Raw genomic sequence first — 18416 nt, 5'->3', positions numbered from 1 at the left:
CCCTGGACGCCCATGACCCCGTCTCTGGTTCGCCGGTTGTCTTTCCTTGGGCCACTTTTGGTCGGTAATAACCACTGCGTACCAGGAACACCCCATAAAAACAAAAACCAAGAGTTTTGGAGCTGCTCTTACCTAATCGTCTAGCCATTGTAACTTGGCTGTTGTCAAAGTCCTTACACTTGCCCATTTTTCCTGCTTCCAACACACCAACTTGAAGAACTGATGCCTAATCCCACTCCTTGAAAGGTGCTACTGTAACAAGATGATCAGTGTTAATTACTTTACCGGTCAGTTGTTTTAATGTTGTGGTTGATCAGTGTATATGTTTGTTCTGAGATGTCTCAGAAACATTAACAAATTGGGAGACAAAAAAAAAAAAAAACATACGCTCTGAGATATCCCTATGGGTTTAACCCCATGTTTCAAAGATCACCCATCCTCTTTAAGAGTCCTTAGCAAAACACTGAATCCTTTTAAGCAATCCTGCTAATCCTATTCCCTACAGGGATCACTCAAGATCCACATTATCTGCACAGTTACAGTGCAGATCTGTGACCGGTCCTCTTTGCATCATTAAGCCCACAAATAATTCATTTAGATTGTTGTCTCAAATGTTCCACAGATAGTCCCGACAGTCATTCAAACATAGGCTGCCTGAGCAACAGTCCTTCGATTAATAACATGTCCATCATCATTTGTTTTTCTTCTCACATGGGATGCCCATAATGGGTTAAGAGTTACTGTAACTGTTAATTAATTTTGGACATCTGTCTACAGTTGATAGAAACGTTGTGGATAACTGCTCTACTTTGCATGCGATTAGATCAAATGTAAAATGTCAGCGTCCCTTTGAAACACTGCTGCAGTGAGGAAAGGGCAGGCCGGCTTGGGAACATTTGGATATAGGTTAAGAAGCGTCCTCTCTCAATTTGAAAAGGTCAGTCGACTACGTCAACCAGATCCACCTGGCAACAGTCCAGGAGAAGGACAAACTGACATTCAACTTAAAGATGATAGAAAGATCTGTCACATTACATATACTGCACATGGCATACACGCATTAGAGTAGAGTTGTCACAATATCAGAATTTTTTACTTTGATTTTTAAGGCAGGACAATTAAGACTAAACAGAGGTCTTGAATGAGCACTTATATAGTTTTTTTTAAAATAGCTTTAGTACTTTTTATTCCATTGTATGCATAATTAATAGATATTACTTTTACATGTGGCATTGTAAAACTATTTAAGTAGCTATACTTAAGTCAGTCTTTACATATCTATTTGTGTCTGTATTGGAGGCAGGTGGGTGGGGTTTTCTGAAAAACTGGCTCCTTCCAGACTCCAGGTGCCCACCACCCTCTGTCCCACCAAGCCCATCCCTAATCTCTGCCTCACCAGCTGTCAGGACCACATGACCTCCCGAAAACCACCAACACCATCAGCAGCTACGCAGGGATCCACTAACTCCAACAACTGAATTATTCAGAGTTCCTTTAGCCAGACTCTGGCCAATGGTAGGTAGGTCATCATGGTAGTCAAGTGCTAAATAAAGAAACTGAGCTCTCTGCACATCTGAACTTCGTGATGAGAAGAGAGTGGGCCACAAGTGCAATGTTTAGAATTCCTCTTAATGAACAGTTTCATTTTAATATGTGTTCCATAATACCGAAAACATCTGGAAATTACCCGAGATCTGAGTTGAGATGTTTCATATTTTTATAGGATTCATTCTTCAAAAACATGAGCTATTCACGACACCAGGAATTCACCACAGGCACAAGCAAAAATCAGATCTCCACCTCCATCAAACCTCCCTACTTTTATGGGGCGAGCATGTGTTGTGCCTGTAAACAGTAGAGTAAATGGACAGAGCTTTCTGGTCTGAAAAGTGAAGTGTCTTTAACCTGCATTCATTGTAATAGCAATCAGGGACTCCACTAGTTGCAAAAAAGAAGTCAGATTGTAGCTAGTTTCAAGTCTTCCTCTATGCAGCATGATGTTCATTTTGTAAATTATGAATCCTATTTAGAGTAAAATAGACAATAAAGCATGGTATGCTTTATGGCACAACAGACTGTTTTAGTTAGTCTGTCCACAGCAACACACAGGGCTCCCGAAACTTGGATCAACCTGTCAAACTAGGCAAACTCTCGTCTGTACTGTGTATGCTCTGGTTGCAAAAATCAAACATGGCAAACCCATAATGAAAAACCTGAGGCTTCAAAAAGGTAATTGACAAACTAATGGCTGACATCACGGTGGCTCCATCCACTAATTATTCTACTGCGTATTGTTGTACCACAACCACAGTTTAAAAAAAAAAAAAAAAAAAAAGCTCAGCCCATTATATTCTGGGCTGGGCAGTGTCTCAAATGTTCTGTCTAATCTATGGTATGATACATGTTTTGAGAAGGCAATCATTTCAGGTGTAATTCAAACGGTTTAAACCACCCAAATCCAACTTTTTAAGTATTTGGTCTGCAAAACAAAATTCAATATCTTGGGTCAATAACAGTCACACGACAGTTCCTTGCCACAGCTTTTGTGTGAAGCAGCAGGAAACATCTCCAAACAAAGCTCATGCCTCCTTTGTCCTCTACAAGCAGCTGCTTGTCTCGACCTCAGCTCATCCTTTCAGCAGCACAATTAGAGCGATAACGAATGATTCTCCAGGTCCACTATCTGTATCATCTCTGACTCTGCACAGTCATGTTAATTGATCTATGTGCAGAAGTAAAGCTATTCAATGTTGCATTATATCGTTTGGACTCTCTGTTGTGACCTGGTTGGCTCATCTAATCACTATTTATCTGACAAACAGTGAAGGCTTACCACTGCCGTTAACACGTCAGCCAATGGCCAGTCAGTAGAAACAAAGATAACTGAGGAGGACACTAATCTGCTGTGCTATGAAAGATAACATAGAGGAGTTATCTCAGATCAGTTTGAGGATTTTCAGCTGGAAGCAAAAAAAATTAAGACAGTTCAGCATTTTCTATTTTACTGCCTTTTCCTTATGTTAGTAGACAACATGATTCTTTGTGTGATGCAAGGTTGAGGGCAAAGCATTCAACTAAAAGGTTAAGGAAAAAAAAAATCCCACCTCCACTTTAATTTATCAAAAAAGGCTGATGTTTCAGTCATAAAGACCTTTCTCAAGACATATCAATAATATTGTGACCGTGCTTTAATTAGGGCTGATATGTTATAGTCAGTTGGTCAACTCATCCTCATTGGCTGGACAGTTGATGGTGTAAGTAGAGAAGTGCTTCTTAATTCATTATTTTCAGGGGTGAATGGGATTTAATTTTTGAGTAATATGAGAATGAGTGCCAGCTGGTTACAGTGCAAGCTCAATATTGTACCTATAAAGTTACAAGCGGTTCGTGACCAAGCTTCAAACCTTAAAAGCTGTCAGTTTTGCCATGTTTTTGTTGTTTTAGTATGTATTTTGTTGGTTATCCTATTGAATTTGGTGTTAGCGTGTTGCTAATGTGGCCATTTCCACAGGATGGGGCAATTATGTAATATTGCAGGACAATCAGGAGAAACTGTGTGAACATTAAGCCGCATTTGAAACCATCTAAATAACAAGAGTAGTAGCTTGGATGCTGTAACTGCTGCTTTTTATGAAAGTTTATATTGCAGCGTGACCTGTGATAGCTAGGGTCTTGTACAGTAGCCAGCTGCTTCTATTTTGTGAGCCTTGTCAGCAGTGTGTGGATGTGTTGGAGTTGTTTCTGTATGTAAATTTAGTTGATATACATGCCCTCAAGGTAACAGTATAGCTACACGTGAAAGAAAAAGGTCAAGTGCTGAAATTCATTTGCTTAGCAATGCTGTGTAATTTTGGTTTGCACCCATTTAGGCTAGTAGGTGGAGTCACTCGGTACACTGTGACCAGTTTAATTAAACTAGAAATAACCATCACCCAATCAATTGGTTAAAGAGCAGGTAGAATTTCAGTCAAACAATATTTTTGTTTTTCAAGTCAGTAATATAAAACTATGGGTTTTATAGCATAAACTTGAAAATGTCCACAGTATATAATGCCCCACAGGCTCCTATGACTTTGTATACATCCATGGAAAAATAAATAAAATTTATTCATTTTCAGGAGGACAGGCCACCCAAGGGAACATGTGCATGTTATATTTTATTTAATAAATCAATGCAGATGGGATAGGTGTGTGCAAGAATTGATTCTCTCTTTGAAACTGGATTTTTTGGAGATTTAATTCCCTGCACCACAAAAGGGACCAAGCAAGCCCTGTGCATGTTGCCTTTTCGTCTGAGTAAAAAAGACAAAAAAAAAAAACCCAGATTCTATTTCATTAAATGTTGTATTGTACAGTCTCAAGATTCCTGCACAATGAGAGAGAAAAGTGAAGTATAAAAAAGATAAAGACCTTGCAGCCCATGGGGAAACTCCCACACCATTTCCTTCACTGTAGACACACAGACCTAATCAATATCAGAGCCTCTGCTGCACCAAGTGGAATATTCCTTCAAATACACAGTGTCTCCATTTTGTCCATCTCATCTGAAGCTTTCACAAACAATACAAAGTAGAAAAGACAGTCATAGCTTGAAAATCTTGCTTTTGTAGCAACAGCTTATTCAGGAGATAAATAGGGGAAATAAATCAAATCTAGTAGATGAAAATATAAAAGAAACCCATTTATATGAGCACGGCAGTGATTTGTCTGATTCTAACGATGATTGCTGTATCCAGTTGCCTTTCTGACCCATCTGTGACCTTGGTGCACTGGCACAGTGTCTGTGTGTTACTGTAGGTGCTCCGGATGCATTTGGAGCACAGATGAGCCAGTTAGGCAGCGATATCTGCGCAGTCATGGGGAGCAGCTGGTGCACGATGTTGTTTTAACCCCACCCCTCCCCAACCCTGAGGAAGCAGGCTTTCCATTTGGCTGACTGATGTGGCCTTAGCATTATTAAATTGGGCTTCCTCCTTTTCCCCCCCAGGTCATGCTCACTTGTTGATGTGGTGCTCGTGCAGGAACGGAGGAGGGGAGCTCAGTGTGTGTGTGGGGATTCAGGCTTCTTGCTTGCTCAAGATGCTTCATCATGGGGACCACGCCCCTCTGTCAGCCTGACTGTCTGCCTCCTGTTAATGCTATGTGTGTGTGTGTGTGCGTGTGTGTGTGTGTGCGTGTGTGTGGGTGGGTGGGTGTGAGTGAAATGTGTCTGCAGTGAGCTGTGTTGAAGGGTGAGGAGCAGAGAGCAAGCAGGTAAGACCCAATGTAAAGAGCACACTCAGCGTATTACAGCCATTGTCACAAACTGAATCCATCACGGCGGAGCTTATTGCCATGACAACTGCTTCTGCAGCATGGCAAAGAGCAGGCAGACTGTGAGAGCACTGATAACCGAGGAAAAGCAGGCTTTTCTTCCCTATTCCTGGATGTATTTTAGTCGTTAAGAAGCCCTGAGCCCATGCCTGTATCCATATCCCATTCTGTGAATAATTTCACTGCACGACTTATTAACTTTTAAAGCAAATTGGAATCTTTTGTTCTCTAACAATAACAGTGTGACCTTGTGCCTGAAGCACGCCTGAAGCATCCATTTCTTTTCTTCTGCGGCTCTTTGTTGACAAATCAATTTTAAAAGAGGACTTAAACGAAAACCATGATTCAAAATCTGCTAAAGAGCCCTCGGCAATGCTGCAGACTGGTCAAGATCATTAATAAGATACAGGTACTCAATGTACCTTCAACACATCGCACAACTGACATTTGGATTTGGCATCTATTAGACGAAAACCCCCTCAAAGTGCAATTCAGATAAACAAGCAGCAGATCTTTAATGCAAATCAGGAACTATTCTCCTGTGCAGACACCTCTCATCAAAAAGGAGTGAATACAAAATGGCTGCCAGCAATTAAATAAACTCTCCCCGATTTAATGCAGCCTTTAGAAGCAGTGAGGGCAAATCAAGTTTTTTTTTTTTTTTTTAAAGGCACCGGGAATAATTATTACCCATCAGCGAAAATAAAACGATCCTAATTTGCTCCAAGAATGGAAAATGAGTCCTGAATCCACTGGCCCCACCCTTCCCGATTGAAGTGAAAAGCACCAGCATTTGAGGGGAAAATGGGAGTGATTTTGTTCACAACACTGACAAAGAGAGGAGGGCAGGCTGTCTTTAGAGTCTACACAGCTCCAAAGGAAAAGAGGAAAATCAAGAGTGAAAAGTAGGCATTTCAAAAATTCTACAGAAACACAACCTGAATCACCCTTTATATCAAAACTGATGCTTTAAAAAATTTACACATGCACATGCTCCATGATGCTTTCAATTCACACTCAATTATGAAATGTATACAGGTAAAAAAAAACATGACATGTGATTTTTTAAAACCAAAGGCTTGCATTGATAGTAAACTCTCACACCCACTACAGGATGTGGTATCTGACAGACCAGTCCACACCAGCTGGGCTCTCTTTGTGCCCGGGATGTGGTCTCCTAGCAACCGGTCCCAGCAGCTATCGCAATGGAATGGGAAGAGGAGGATCGGCGGCGCAGAGTCAGGGAGGGGCGGGCACTGCATCAATATTGCTTCTACCATATCACCTCCACCACAGAGCAGCTGCAGTGTGCCTCTGCACACAAAGACGCCGCAATAATGTGTGCAGCAGCAGCATTTCACACTATTCTGTGCATTGCGATGAAAACTGGGAGTCCCTGACACGAGTCAGGTGATCAGTGGACTCTAATCATGAAATAATTAATCTATATATCTACAGTGATGATTACAGAATGTGCCCAGATTGGTAAAGCTACCATATGGTGGCTGTTAAGTTCATTTTGTGGAAACACATCATTAAAAATGCATGGAAAAATTCAAGCAAGATCTAACCACAACCCAACCACAAAGATAAAAAAGCATGAAATTTTAACATAAAAGTCATATTTTATAAAGTGATTACCATACCCAAACATCTTAGCAAGTGTTTCTGTAAGAAAAAACGGTACAAGACCCGGGGCAGCCAGACTGCACCCCTGGGAGAGAGCATTAAAATCAAATTCCCCCATCTATCATTTCAGCGCACCTCCCCTCCTCCAAGCCACATGTGATTCCGGCCTTATTAATACAGGGGAAGGCAAAAAAAAAAACAAAACGAAGAAGTACAACACCTAAAGGAACTCAGCAGGGCATGATCCCCAGTCCATCTTGTAATGAATAATACAGGAAAAAGGTCCCCGCAGGAGAATTAGCGAACATTTAACCATATCAAAGAGAGGACTGAGGAACAGATGTCCGTGTTCGTATCCACACATGCTTTCACGCTTGCTCCACATCTCTGCCTCTGTTAATTATCTGTGATTCACAATAGTGTGGAAAGCACAAGTATTTGATCCATGCAGACAATTACAGGTGTGGGTTCTGAAATTATCAAAAGAAAAGATCAATTTGTCAGACTTTGTAGTCAGAAGATCTCTCCCTACTGGACAGAATACGACTGATGACCAGATTTCGACCGTGCAGCCCGATTCATCTTCAAATGTTTTTATTGGACCACACAACTCGCTCACATTTTATTTATTACTTTATAAAGTAGCTCACATTTGTTACAAAGGATACAGTAGACGGTCCATTTCACAGACCTTTCCATGGCCTTCCAGGTGGGTGACCCTGCACGGTGGCTGTGGTTGTCCCTCCACGCTGCTCCAATAAAGCACGCACATGAATAAAACATCATGTCCTTTTAGCCACTGTGTTGAGAAAACAATAGTCTTCCCCGGGGAGTGACTTTTAGGTAAAGTTAAAGTGTGCTGTGTGCCTCAAATGGATCATTTGATCAGCTTTCGCCATTCCTGTGCTTTTGTTCCAGCTGAATTTACAGCTGGGTCCCACTTCCCATTCAACATTTTACGTCTGTTCAGTGAGTACTCAGCTAATATTCATGGTTTTACTGTAGATACAAGGCTACACAAGAAACTATAGGAGGACAATCAGGAAAAAAACCTCTCATCTCTCTTTTTTTTTTCAAGAAATGAATGTACTTTATTATAATAGTACTACTGAATTGAGATACAGCTTAGATGTTAATCTTGAGCCTTTTTTTTAATTCAGGAGACACTGTATTACCTTTAGTCTCTTAGGGCGAGTTCACACCAGCCTTTTTCAATCCAGCTGAACTGAAACCTGGAGCGTTTACGCCCTTTGTGTATTTCGTTTGGGTTGATGTGAACGCTAGACTCGAACTCTGGTGCAGACCAAACAACCGTCCTCTGGTCTGCCTCAAAGGGGTGTTCACAGTCTGGAGCAGTACAGCAGTACAAACCAGTCACACAAGCGTATCATTGTGTGTGTCATTTCATTGGTTAAAATACATGTTCCTTCTTGTTTTGGTGATGACTGAACTAGTAGCACGCTTGCTTGAAAAATGTGGACCGGCAGGGGGCAAACCTGGACTGAGAAATGTCTGCATTATGAAATTATTTAATACCCACTGTTTTATGAGACATTCATGTGTGCGGTCCTCTAAAGTCCACTGACATCCGCTCCAGAACCTGGCAGGTTTCTTGTCTTTTTACTTGACATCTGTATGCCCAATAATTAAACAACATTTCCAACTGTGAGTTGTGTCTCTGGACTGTTACAGTTTTGCCTTTGTGAAACAAACAATCAGCTGGAAAACTGAAACTGTATTATGCTCACATTGGTTCAATTCAGGAACCTTTAGGTGTGAACCCACCTTAACTTTTACGTATGCAAAATAAAGGTATGATGTCAATGCACATTTCTCTTGCCCACAGCCAGCCAGTGGAAACTACATTTCTTTCCTGCTGTTTTTTTTTTTTGTCCATCTTGTGGGGATTGCACTGCCCTGATTTCTGTTTGGCTTCAACAGCCAAAGGGTCCCTTAACTGAGCACCAGAGAACAGTCAAGGTTATTAAAGACACTCTGCCCTGTATTCTGTGGCTTCTGTTATATGACACAAGAAATGTCTGCATTTTGATCCTCAACATGCAACTAACGCAGCATCTCAAAATGGGAATTTATGCCAACCAACCTAATGTGGCAGCGTCTTGAGAGACTGACAGCCTGATAACTGGAAGCTGATCATTTTCTTCCAAAAATGTTTTACCTCAAACATCAGGTGTGTCTGAGCAAGCTTATTAACAACAAAAACTGTATTATACTTGCCACATTTTGTCCAGTTTGAATTGTCTGCATGGGATTTTTCATATTCCACAATATTCGTGTGCACAAATAACATAAAGGACTCAGAGTAAAGTTTACAAGCTTCAGTGCCATGACTTGAGTTTGAGTTTGAGACTTGAGTTTCATTGACATAAAGGTTTTTCTAGATCCATTTTCTCACCCTTTTACTAAAACACCAGCATGCACCAGCCTAAATAGAGTAACAATGGGGACAAAATGATCAAACAACAATACAGGGCTTGGCTCTTTATGGTCCACCATAATGAATGGAAGAGAGAACTTCCCAGGACTTTTGAGCTTTTCAATGACAACTGAGAAATACCAATAGCCTAAAAACTCCACAACAAAGGCCACTGGACAGGATACTAATGACCTGAACCACAAGACAGGAGAGCTTGTTGCCTCAGACTCAGAGTCAGATAAACACTGGAGACAATGAAGATCATTGTGTGCACAGATTGTTCTCATGGATGTTCGAGGTTCTCATGAACCTGTCGTGTCAGTGCTGACTGAGGGAAGGAGCAGACAATAACATTTTTGTCTTTTTTTGCATTTCCGAGCAAATGATTTAGTTTCCTGCTTTGCTTTGATCCTGATACCTGCCTGGGTGTGCGTGGATGTATGAATGACCAACTGTCCACAATTCTGACCACAAATTTTCCTATTGTGCAGCTTTGCTTACATACTGTACCGTACCTGCTTTATTCCAGTAATTCCTAGAACACAGGGCCTTATCCATTAAACAAATGGGAGGGTAAGCGTTTTTCATACACATACGGTGACCCAATGCAGCACACATGATCCGATGTCTTCACCTGAGAGCATGATGTAATCTGGGCATAGGCTAAATGCAAGACATACCTGCTTGCCGTCAAGCGTGTAGATCCTCTTGACAACGCCACTTTCAAGTTTAATGGCCTCTGTGATGTCGGTGAGCACCTGCTCGAAGGAGTGTGCCGTTTTCTTGTTGAGCAGGACGCGGACAGCCTTGCGTGGCTTCACGCCGCTGCGCATCACCGTCACTAGTTTGGGTCGAACAAAGTCCTTGCTCTCTCTGGGCTCGCTGGCAGCCTTGGCAGCTAAGGACTGCATGTTCTTCTGGCTTGCTGAGGCCTTTACATTCACGGACCAGTTGGGGTTGACGTTCTTTGTGTAGTCAACCTTCTTGTAGAAGTTCTCTGACGCACAAACGTAGCTCTCCCCTGTGACGGCAGAGATAAATTGGGTTAGTGTGTTTGTAACACACTCAGCCATTCAACATTGACACCTGAGAGTCCCAGAGGTGTCCATTTGAACCTGCAGGAAGGCAAATTACCATCATCTTGGATTTCATCTCACATCGATCTAAACTTCCAACTAAAATTCATTTTACTTTGCTCAAGTAAATGGCACAAACAACAGATGGTATCAGTTTGTTTGTGGAAGTTTAGAGAATAAAAACTGTTTATAGCCCGGCTTCAAGTTTCCCAGACTGTTTCTAAAGAGACATATACAGACTTTGAGTTTTTCCAAATGTTGTTTTTGATCCTCACATTCCCACAAAGCAAATGCAATTCATTCCCATTGGATTAAAGGAATGGCAGGAGGACTCTCAGAATTTGGATATCTTAACACCAAAATGTGTTAAATGTCAATGGGATGAATGAGAAACAAGTTTTTTTCTGTTAAGATTGACCTGGGTCATGGTATCTCCAGGAGCTATACTGGACTTGCTTGAGGTTCTTCAAGACATCTCACCTCTTATCTGGAAGGCTTCTTCAGTTCTACTTGACTAGTAGGAGTTCCAGTCATCTTGAAGGGTTAGATGTGACTTACTGACCCCACAATAGGTTAAATGCCTCAAACTCCCCACTGAGAATAAAATAAAGCTTTCAGATGAGAGGTGAAACATCCTCAAGAACCTCAAGCAAGTCCACTTGCTTTTGAATTGAACTCCTACAGATGTGTTGTCTTTGTGACATTAAACAGATATTAGTGGTCTAAATCTATCTACAAAATCGTTCTGAGGAAGGAAAAAAGCTAAGCGTTTCATTTAAATGATTAGACTATTCTATATTTTATTTTATTCTCATGCTGTAGCTTGAAATTTCACATCTTTGTCTAGTGTTGAAGAAAAAAAGGGGAGTTGAAACTTAAAGGTTTTACCATGAGACAACAGCACAGATCAGCCCAACAATATCTGCTTTACAGCACACACCGACAGTAACAGTAGTACAGTAGAAACACATCTTCACTTATGAAAGATTGATTGTGTTTTGATTTTAAAGCATGTTTCCCTAGACTTAAACATTCATCCATCCAGATGAAGCCTGCTGTAAGACTAATGGACTTCCTTGTTGGACATATTTGAAGTGGGGTTGTATGAGGTATGTATTGATAGTGAGTGTACGACCCACAGGAGACAGTGGCTGACAGTCTTTCTGACGGTTGCCATGACAGAAGCCAAATACTGCTCATCCAAACCAGCCAAACTCTATATGTGAAATTTGTCATATTACCTCATAGAACACAGGAGTCGGTGGTCTTCTACCACTGCCTCGATCTGTTAGTTAGTTGTTTTAAAACACCGAAGTCACGAAAGCAATCGATCATCAAGGCAGCCGTTGATCAGCAACTTCTGTGTTCTGCAAAGTGAAATTACTGATTTTGCATATGGAGTTTGGTTGATTTGGAGAACTGAAAATGCTGTCAGATGGGAAAGTAAATTGGTTAAAATATTCTAAACATAGCATTCATTTAAACTGATATAGATTTTTTTTAGATGGCTTAAGTAAGTAGTTAGTTTTGGTGCTGACCCTGTTCACAGCAGTACATTGCTTAACTTCCTACACTGGCAGTCCTGTCCACTTCTCTAAAATGGGGGCATGCTGATCGCCATCTGATGTAGGTATTACACTGACTTTTGACAACCTCATAACAATCCAAATTAAAATGATCCATTTAATGGAGGATTTTAATCATATAGGGGGTAGGGGTTATTTTACCATTCAAAATTAAAAAGTAAGGGATTTAAAATATTCTACATCCCCACTGCAAATGTACTTTTCCTAAATTGGCCTATCTTTCATCCCATTCGCTGAATAATCCTCCATTTTCTTCGCCATTATCGACCTCCAGGCTTTACAGCAGATTGTGCTGTTCTTGCCCAGACAGGGAGAGGAGTTAAAGTAAAGACAACATGCGGCAGAGGGAGAGAGATGGAGAGAAAGAAGAATTCTGACAAAAGGGGGAATCCAGAAGGCAACAATTAGGCCAAATGTGGAGAAATTATGGCAAAGACAAAGGCACAAAACAGGATTACACAGTGCAGAGGAGATTGAGCAATTAATTATATCCCACAAGAGGAAGCACAATGAAATGCCCCCCACCACCCACAGTGCTGCCCCTTCTTTACTGCAGTCACCACACACATGCAGCAAATAGAGGCGCACACACACTCCTAGCTTCCCTAAGCAGCTCAAGGAGCAAAGATGATCATCTTATTTTGGACAAATTAAGCTGCAGTTTATCTTCTAGCTTTACCCCAAGTTCACCCAGTCCACCTCGCCCCACTTCTCATAAAGTTATGTTTGTCAGCAAGCGGGCCAGGACTTAAAGTTGGGTCATTTAACTGGGTCTGGAAATGATTCTTGAAAAACATCTGATTGATGGTTGTTGATTGAAAATGACTGAGGATTTGCCAGGTTAAACAGTATCCAACAAACGCAGCTTTCTTCAATACTCAAGCATCAACGATACAGAACTCTTTCTTTTGTAATCCTCTACTGTATCTTCATAACATTCCCATCCACTTTCTTCAATACAAGCTTTATGTTGCTGCATCCACACACTAAAATATGGCTTTCCTCGTGCAGGCCAAAGCATGGATCATCTTGTCTGGTGCCAAGCACAGACTTCATTCATTTACCAAAACGGATTCCAAATCATCTTTGGCGACTTTTCCAACATGTAAGAACATGAATCACTTCTGATCAGCTTTCTGATGCCAAATATAGAGTACAGCAGACACCAACAGCCATGATGGCAGCTGCTCATGAAGCTGTCCGTCATTGTACTCCTCCATCCATCAGACAGAAACACAAACTGATCACAAAGAGTAAGAAATGCCGCTTTGTAAAATATCTCGACTGCTGATTAAGAAAAAAAATCCTTTTGTTTAACTATAAGTGGCAAAAAAGGTGCAGTCTTAATTGGGATTTCCACCCACTGTTACTGTGTGTGCAGATGGAGATGTTTGACAGAAAAATTCACACTTGTGAGGTTTCTTTAAAGAATTAGATGCTAATGTCGTCTATAAATGAACCATTTATCCTGCTGAGCTGCAGAGAGCTGACTTTACAGCTCAGTATGAACCCCTGTGAGAGTCTAAAGCTAAACATGCAAAATCTGAGACCACGGAGGCCCTTTAGGACCAAGATAAAAGACCTGCTTTCAGCTTTATAAGCAGGTTCAACAAATACTTGAAAGCAGACCCATGAATACGACTTATTATGAGTAATAGGACGTGTTGGTGTTTTGCAAATGTGGCTGTTTAGTTCAAAGAAGGCAAGATTTCTCATGTATTTCTCACTTCCTCATGTTCATTTTAATTTCAAGACAACTTCATAGCTTAACAAAATGTATAATGAGCAAAAAGTTGAGAGAAGTGGATCATGACACATGTCCAAGGTAACCCTTCGGATTAGAAGTCGATACATCATATGAGGAGATTACGGGAGTCTAGACAAAATGGATAAGACTTCTAATCTGAGAAGTGGAAATGTTTTACTTCTAAATCTTCTCAGCACAGAAACTGGCATGAAACTGCAGATCATTTTTAACATGGTGGCCTGTAATGTCTCAGTTCGGTCCCAATTCACCATATTCACACGGCGGCCATTTTCCTCTGATGTCACGGTCAGGGTGGGAAAGTCAAATGCTTTTATCAAGAAGATAACGTCGTACTGCTGTGTTCCAGGTTGAAAGTTGATTAGATGCACAAAATCTGACAAATGCTTATTACGTCACCACTTCCCAATCCATCAGCACCTGAAAATACAATGAATAGTGAAAATCCAGGGGACATCACGCTGTATTTCCAGCTAAAATGACGTATTTGATAAGCAATATATTATCAAATATGTTATCCATGTCCCTCTGGATTTTCACTATCCTTTTTCTTTTCAGTTGCTGATCAACTGGGAAACAATGACATGATAATGATTTGTGCAACCTAGAACACAGTAATAGGACATTATCTTTCTGATACAAGCATTTAAGTTTCCCACCCTAAGCATGATGTCAAAAGAAAATGCCCACTGTGTGAATGTGGTAAATACAGCACCTCTACTGGGGAAAAAAACAATCAAATGATCCCTTACCTAATGAAGAACATACATTAAATCAAATGTGTCTGGTGCGTCCCATGCTTACCCTCCTCTAGCTCATCCAAGGTTGTGATCTTGCGCATGCCATCAATAGTGAAGATGAAGCGGACACCCTGTGGCAAGTTGATGTGGTCAGAGAGCGAGCGTGTGAGGTCGGCCAAGAGCGAGTCAAAGGTGCGAAATCGGTCATTGGCCACAGCGTACACGATGCCCTTGAAGTAGCGGTCTCCGTTGCGGTAGAAGCGCACTTTTTTGGCTTTCTTCTCGTTGGTGAGCGCCTGCAGAGTGCGTGTGCGGTAGAAGCTGCAGTGGGCGCTGTGGGTAGGGCTGGGAAGTCCGTTCATCCGTCCGCCCCGTGGGGTACGGGATGCCTTGTCTCGCTCGTCAAAATGTCCAAAGTCTAGCTCCATGATGACTGAAAGTTGTGATGGTTGTGACAGATGTGTGGTGGTGGTGACCAGCTCCGGAGAGTCTAGGAAAAGAAGGAAAATAATGTATGTAATCTCTGAGTAAAATACACTGATATTAATAATAATGCAACATTGTCATTTACAGGGTTAACGCTAACTTTTAAAAGTGGCTGCCGGGCTGGCAAGCAGCCGGCAACTTTTGGTTGCCAAAAATCAAAACGTGCTTGCCATTTTTAGTCACTTTAAATTTTGCATAGTTCAGATTCAATGCAATTAGTTTAATAATGAAAATGTGACAAAAAATAATTTTTAAAAGCTTTATAACAGCAAACCGTGCTTCTGTAGGATATGCTACCTTGAAACAGTGGATTTAATGTGTCACTTATCAAGATGTATGTTGTCTGTACTTTGCTGTATAATTTTCTGTCCAGCTCAAAGATACTTTGGCCTCCAAGACTTTGTTTTTGAAGTTGAATCAATCTGCACATTCATTTGTGATATTCACGGGCTAATTAAACCACTCAGCCCACAGTCAAACTCCAATTATTTTATGTCAAAAACTGTTTGCTACTGATGGCAACCAAAGGCCATAAATTGGTTGCCAGTTTCTAAAAATGGCTGCCAATGGCAACCTAGCAAATGCTACTGTCTAGCCCAGATTTACTATTTTGGCTTGTTCCAATAACATGCAACAGACAAACTCTTTTAACTGCCAAGAATAAAGTGACCAATAGACAAACATACTTGGTCTGATTAATCATATAATCTCTAATATATTAGGATCACTTTTGTTATCAGTCATTGGAAGAATTCACTGGTAAAGATAAACATTTTTTTTGTACAATAAGCTTTTGGTACCAATACAGGACCATGCATCTTCATTTAATTTCATTTTAGCAGACATTTAACTTCTTTGAGTGTAATGGTTTCATCTGCACACAGGAGGCCAATGAATAAAACCACTCTTTTTTAAACCAAAGGACTGGTTTTGAACACTGGTCTTTAGGCTCCATCCAAACGTGTCCTTGTGACAGCAGTGACTGATAGCCTTGCCTCAAAGAGTGACCACTTCAAACAACATCAGCTTCAGTGCAGAATTTCAGTCCTTGAACTGTATTGTGTTGAATATGACAGTCTCGACCCTTTAAATTTTAAAATAAGCTTTGAAAGCCTACAGTAAAAATTCATCTTCCCAGATGATTCAGTTGCCTTCCACCTTCTGTAGATTTGATACCCTCTGGCCCCAGGCAGAACCAAATTTCTGATGTAAGACAAATCCTTTCAGCGCCATGTTTAAATAATCATAAAGCTACAGTCAGAGGTTCTAATGAAGTAGATTCAGTCATGAAAAAATAGGTTTATTGACAAGGATGAAATTAAGATGACTATTTGACTGACTGGCACGTTTTAACTGGGTCTCTCACTGATGATAAACAAATAATACCACAGAAACGCTGTTTAGGGACATAATTGCAAAGAAACCAAATGTTAAAGGTAGATTTATCATTCCTTATTCAATAAGATGCATCTATAAATGGCTTAGGCCCACAGTGCTTTGCATCAAAATGCTCAATTCTTGAATTGAGGTCATATATTTTTGCTTACAGTGAGATTACAATCCAGTGTCTTATCAGCTTTGGCTAAACTGCTGCATAGAGCACAGTGCACATACGATATGTCTGTCTCTTCTTCTGTACTCCGCCTACATACACCTGTGAGCAGTCGTCTCACTTGCCCTGATGAATCAGTGTCTGGCTCATTGCCAACTAGTGAAGTTCAAGGGTAGAAATCTAAAATTTCTCTTTGATAGACCATTTGTTAACTTGTTGATTGTTAGTTAAACATCTGCAATCAATCAATTTCTTTGCCTTTGTTCATTTGTCCAGCTGTTAATATGCGCATATTATGTCCAGTGTAATGAAAATGCCCCGAGGTGGGTAGAAAATCTGTACTCAGGTAAAGTACAATTGATCAAAACTAAAATTTAAAATACAAGTTACTTTCCATTTTAATATTTTTTAGGGTGTAATGCAATTATGATTTAAGGTACAACGTGTAAGATCTGTCACTAGTCGTCTCTCTCACATTAAAATGATAACAAAAGACATACTTTGATGATGTTATAAAGCAGTGTGGGATCATGGGAGTTATCTTAACCAAGCGACCACTATAGTAGATTAAAAAGTCTGATATGACTCAGGCAGAAGTGATGTTAGTGGATGAGGTAATATTAAAGTTTCATTCACATTACATTTAGTCACTTACGCCAACTTTTTTCATCACTCTCTGACATATCCAGCACATCCTGTGTTTTACCAGAAGTTACAGCCACAAGCATCTAGCAAGCACCGGCTGGTACGAAAGGCACTGCTACCTTGAATTAGTTAATATTTCTCTGCGTTTGGACATTGTTGGAAACATTTAGGATAATTTAAGTAAACAACGCAACAAAATATATAGCATATGTCTAGCCAGACAACCCATACTATGGTTGGATAATACAAGCAAAATTTAAATTGTAATATTTATTAAAATATTCCCTAAATATCAGTAGTGCAGTATTTAAGTACTAAAGAGAATCCAAGAAGTCGTCTTTGGTATGGTTGAAAGTAAGATCTGTGTACAAGATCAGATTTGAAAAATCTTGTTATATTGTACATCAGAAAAAGTACATTGTTCAGTAGAAATAATGGATTCTCAGAGCCGACTGTTTAATATTTAAGTGGAGGAAGTGTTACAGTAAGAGTTAAGGCATTGTCAGTGCATTTCTACTAAATTTGAAACATATTTTATGCTTTCATTGTTTGAAAGAATGTTAACCCTGTTTTTTCCATGTTTCTCTAAATAGCAGGGATTTGAATGTTACAGGAGATCCAGTCCTTCCTGTTTTTTGGAAATTATGCAAACGATACATCTGGTCAGCCAATAAACAATAAACCACTTATGCTATAGGATGGACTGGCCAAATGCTGGAAGCTTTTCTATTTAAGGACTTCATGTTAACCTGCCACCTGATGACCACAAATCAGTCATAAAAAGCCACAAAAACCCACTGAACTGTACTTTTCACTGACAACTGAACAGTGACACACACCCATAAAAACACCCACACCCACCCACATAAAAGAGGAAGTTATCACTGCTCCGATTAAAGACCTGCTCTACTGACATGATCTCATTTTTAATGTACTGTTCTTCTTCAAAAAAGAACTTCCCAAAGAGGGATCACAAACTTATCTTTTTATTATTGTATGTTGATCTGTTTAGTAGTCTTTCTCTAAGAGTTTAAATGCCCAGTTTGACCCAGTGCATCTCAATTGTTTCTCTTAGGTCATAATTGGCTTACAGGAGTTGACTGTTGACTGTGAGGTCACTTGAACACATCTTATGTCTGAGTTGCTTATTAACAGCACATACAAAATATGTCTTTTAGGATGTTTGT

General features: G+C 40.3%; 1 protein-coding gene across 1 annotated transcript in view; it reads right to left on the bottom strand.

The window, feature by feature from the left end:
• LOC146318893 (neuronal migration protein doublecortin-like) overlaps positions 1-18416 on the bottom strand; it is a 37826-nt gene that overhangs the window by 16549 nt on the left and 2861 nt on the right. The window contains exons 2-3 of the mRNA XM_084731098.1: positions 14611-15036; positions 10060-10400 (exon numbers count right to left, since the gene is read on the bottom strand). Of these exons, the coding sequence (XP_084587224.1) occupies positions 10060-10400; positions 14611-14974 (705 nt within the window). The 5' untranslated portion in view covers positions 14975-15036. The remainder of the gene's footprint in view (positions 1-10059; positions 10401-14610; positions 15037-18416) is intronic.

This window comes from Lutjanus erythropterus, chromosome 11, assembly GCF_056507025.1.
Source record: "Lutjanus erythropterus isolate fLutEry1 chromosome 11, fLutEry1.hap2, whole genome shotgun sequence".
In the NCBI taxonomy this organism is placed as follows: domain Eukaryota; kingdom Metazoa; phylum Chordata; class Actinopteri; order Lutjaniformes; family Lutjanidae; genus Lutjanus; species Lutjanus erythropterus.
This window is presented reverse-complemented; position numbering and strand designations above follow the sequence as displayed.